General features: G+C 39.5%; 1 protein-coding gene across 1 annotated transcript; it reads left to right on the top strand.

Annotated features, from left to right (window-relative positions):
- Nucleotides 1-1,471: 1,471 nt before the first annotated feature.
- On the top strand, nt 1,472-3,602 carry LOC111271016 (uncharacterized). Its single transcript, XM_022851528.2, has 4 exons — nt 1,472-1,582; nt 2,045-2,234; nt 2,783-2,917; nt 3,333-3,602. Exons 2-4 carry the CDS (start codon nt 2,082-2,084, stop codon nt 3,516-3,518), a joined length of 474 nt encoding a protein of 157 aa, XP_022707263.1. The 5' UTR covers nt 1,472-1,582; nt 2,045-2,081; the 3' UTR covers nt 3,519-3,602.
- The last annotated feature ends 600 nt before the right edge of the window (nt 3,603-4,202 follow it).

The raw sequence follows: 4,202 nt of genomic DNA, 5'->3' as shown, positions 1-4,202 counted from the left end.
TACGACAATGAGAGATTTATTAGAGGATGATTAAAAAACGATGGAACTTATTCAAGTACCGAAACACAGATCACAGTACAAAAAAGCGGAAAAAAAATTGATAACAATTCAACATATTATAATCGGCTTTTGCAAGCATCTGTTTTATCAGGACCCTAGGATCTGCGCTAAGCATACTTGCTGTCCGCGTAGACTATGTATTTCCAACGAACACGAATGTAAAGAAATCTAGGTCGACAACGCCACTGAACTATTTGATTAAAAGTGGTCGTTGAGCGTCCCTGAACTTCACTCTCGCCTACAATTAACCCTGAGCTTCTCTCCGATCGGTGCTTCGTCTATTCACTGTCGATATACTATCGGGATACTATAGCCCATTCAGAGGCGCTCACCACCCCCGTGCTTTACATACTGCTGCCGTTCACCTAATTCAATGGCGATTTGATCTGCTCCCAAGACGCAGTGTCCAGCCTGGTTTTTCTTGTTCTACTTTGTCGACTCACCTAAACCCCAACAAATGGAGGATCCTCCAAACCCCCTGGACGATTCACTTCACTTGTCTATGAATCCTCAGTGACCTATATAAGTCTCGCGCGAGACACGCTGAAGCGATAGGAAGAAATATTCATGCATATAAGCTGTATTTTTGGCAAAAAAATAGTTTTGATCTGCACAAATCTCATAGGTGAAAGATACAAACGAGACCTACATAGTTACATTGCAGTTATTAATTATACTCCGCGGTGTTAATTGTATTACATCCAGATGGGAATTCGATTTAACTGAAGAAGAAACTGCTTTCAGAAGCAATCAAGATTCGGCTGTACGAGATGTATTTTTTCTAAATGTTTAACAAGTTCAACTAAAGAAACGCTTCCATTCTCCATTAGGACTTCACTAGATTTTGGCTTATTAACTGAAATACTTAATTTCCTAATCAGTAAAATCGCAAATTTCAGTAAAAAAATTGCTACACTATATTAATTAGCCAACACAGTCGAGATAAATTTCAATTCTTGGGGTGTATATATATATATATACTTTTTTTTCAAAAGCGCTAAACACTGCTTTTCTAAATACCAATTTTTGACCCGGAACTAGCGGACGGACTGCTAAATCGCTCGTTTACCTAAACGAGTATGTCTTGCTGTTATTTTCGTAAATTAAATAATTTAGTACAAATACGGTATTGGTGCAATTCAATTAACTGGTAGTCATGTGCTAAGAAGGTAGCTGTTCAAGCAGACCGCATCATTTACTCTTACTTACTTGTACTCTACTGAAGAAAACAATCAAATATCTTTGTTGTTGAAGTTAATTTAACTTCAGCTTAACTTTGAGATATCGCTCAGGAAGATGACGGATCGCCCACCGATAGTCGTAATCCGGACACTTTGATGATACTTGGTATCAGTTTTACGCCACCAATAGACATTGAATTGACCGCGCGAATGATATTTATTTGTATTTTGAGACATGTGTTTGAGGAATGACCAAACGATTTAAAAACGGACTGATGTTATTCATTTGCGGAGACCACCAACGTGTCTCTGAGTTAATGCTCGGTGATCAGATGTCTATAGTAAGTTACCATTTGCTACGAGAATTTAATCTAGCCCCAACTTATGCTAAGAGGCACTTGTTCTGTTACAGTTATATATTGAACTTGTTACATGATGTTATATGATGCTGAATTTATTCGGATTCAAATGTTCACTGCGAAAAGTCGTTTACAGTTGGTGTATTTACCTATTTCTAAGAGCATGTTGACATATACTTCGTTATCTAGCATTTAATAACTGTGCCGGTTCGGTCATCTGTATTGCGCTCCTGATGAAGACAACTGCGACTAAATAGACTGATTATCATCTAAAATTAGTTCGAACTGCATATGTCTTGACAATAACAAAGTTAAACAAAAAAGATTGCTTAGGCCAAAAGGCTTGTCTCTCTGTTGGGGCAGCCGGTGTTCTAGGCCCTCGGCAACGAGAACAAAGTCATACAAATTGTACGTACATTTAGCGAAGTGTGGAAATTGTTGTAGAAACTTGTCGACGGGTGAAGGCTTCATCCCTTCAGCGATGTCGTCAAGTAGGGATAAATCAAACACGACCGAAACTCCCGCGAAGTCCGCTGCTAGCACACCTGCCGGGAGCAAATCAAAGCCGAACAGTAAGAGCCATGTTCGGTGGGACGAGGAAAATATCAAAGCAACCTATCATCCGCCCGATAAGGTATCGTGCTAAGTTTCGCGTATATCATTTACTGCCCTGTCCAGTTTGTAGTCTAGAAATTGTGTGTTGGCGAGCGCGTGCCTCTGTTTATGCTGCTTAGTTATGATGAACCGCGTACAGTGACCAATTCAAGATGTCTTGACACTGGTTTACCGTGCACCGAATGTCAATGTAGAGGGTAAACAATGTACTGTAAACCGAACGTCGATGGTGGGACGAAGGCGATATCGATGAAAAATTATCTTGAGTAACATATTTTATTATGTAAATCATGAAAATGTTATTACTATTACTATTTGCGTATATCCAATTAGCCTTTGCTATGATGTGGACGCCATAGCAACAAGCAAGTGCTTCCAGTATCCAGCGGTAGTTAATTCCAGCCCTTCGACCCAGTATAACCCGTTTAGACCATAAGAAAACCTGTAGTTTAATACAATCCTGTTTTCTTTTCTACATGTAAAACGTTACACGTGTACGATGATGTGTAGTAGGTTGGTTTTTTCCTTCGTATAAAAAATATCTATTGGCAGCGCTAATCTCCACAGGATTACGGGTTCATGACAATCGACGAGCCCAAAACGCCGTACGAACCCACCAAGCATGATAAGGATTGGGGTGTCAACATGGATGAGTTGCAAGAGAAACTGGAAAAGATGCAGCGAAACTCCAAGGGGGGCGAGGTAAGTGATGTGATACGTGTTTTACATTTCCTCGTGCACCTTTCGGGGTTGTCTATCGATAGCATGTGTCTTCGTATTATTTTTTGATGAATACCTTAAATGTAAAGAGACTATATAAAGCTTGTTATCGAGTGCAATGACTGTGCTCTCGTGTTGATCCTTATAGAAACGTGGTTCGTCCTTCCCTCTGGTGTCGATGAACCATTTACTTATCCAAGCTTTTCCTTCTATACACAAAAGTGATACTATTTTGGGGCATCGACGAACATTGTCGTCAACAATGACCAATGTTGCGGAATCGACAACGAAATGTTGTTATTAATATCTACAAAACGATATGCTGTACGATTTTCTAGATGTTATATTGTATGGTAGCGATTACTAAGTGCTTGTTTTTTGCCCTTCGGCCAAACAGAAAGGAAGAAAAGAGACGTTTGAAGAAATGAGGCGGAAGCATTACGCTGGCATGGGCAAGCTTGCCATGGAGAAACACGACCCGTTCGTAGAGGAATACCTCAAACGAGCGGAGAAAGTCATGAAAGAGAGAAAGACCGACGCCAAGGGCGCGGCAAAAGAGAGCAAGCCACCGAAAAAGGAATAAAACGACCAGCGACATCTGTGATAGGTATCAATAGGGACCAAACTGGGGCTGACAGCACAATAAAAAATTGATTTTATACTCGAAGTCTATGAGTCTGTAAACAAAAACCAGCTGAAACAGACGAGCTCGGACTATGTCGCATTGATGACTCTTTGTCTATACACCTCATCATTGCCTTTCTGTCCATGAATCATGCCTCATATAATTATGAGAAATATCGATTGGGGCCTGTAAATTGAAATGTGAACACGCGTGTTTCGTTTACACTGTATCTCTTTTTGAAAACGTTGTATATTTGCTTATTATGAAAAATCTGAAAGACAAATACGTGATCTTTCATACGCATATAGAAGCCTACTTCATACTTTAGAGCGGAATCATAGAAATCTTTATTTCTAACTATTAACGTACCCCGAGTTTTATTGGTTATTCCAGCTCGTCATAATCGAATTAATGGCCGCGTTCTTTCTGAAAACGTTCTTATAATGGTTCTTACAACCATGTGTCGTGTATTTGCGTACTCCGTATGAATCAGTCTATCATAATCCTCAAAACGGTTAATGCAATAATCTCTCCAGATATATTTTGCTTCCTATTTCTGTACTTAATAATTGTCAAGATATGAATTGATTGAGCGTATATATATATATATTTGTGCTATCGACAAATCAGCAGATTTGCTGG

This window comes from Varroa jacobsoni, unplaced genomic scaffold (assembly GCF_002532875.2).
Source record: "Varroa jacobsoni isolate VJ856 unplaced genomic scaffold, vjacob_1.0 contig00285, whole genome shotgun sequence".
Lineage (NCBI taxonomy): Eukaryota > Metazoa > Arthropoda > Arachnida > Mesostigmata > Varroidae > Varroa > Varroa jacobsoni.
Note: the sequence above shows the minus strand (reverse complement) of the source record. Positions and strands in the feature narration are given on the sequence as shown.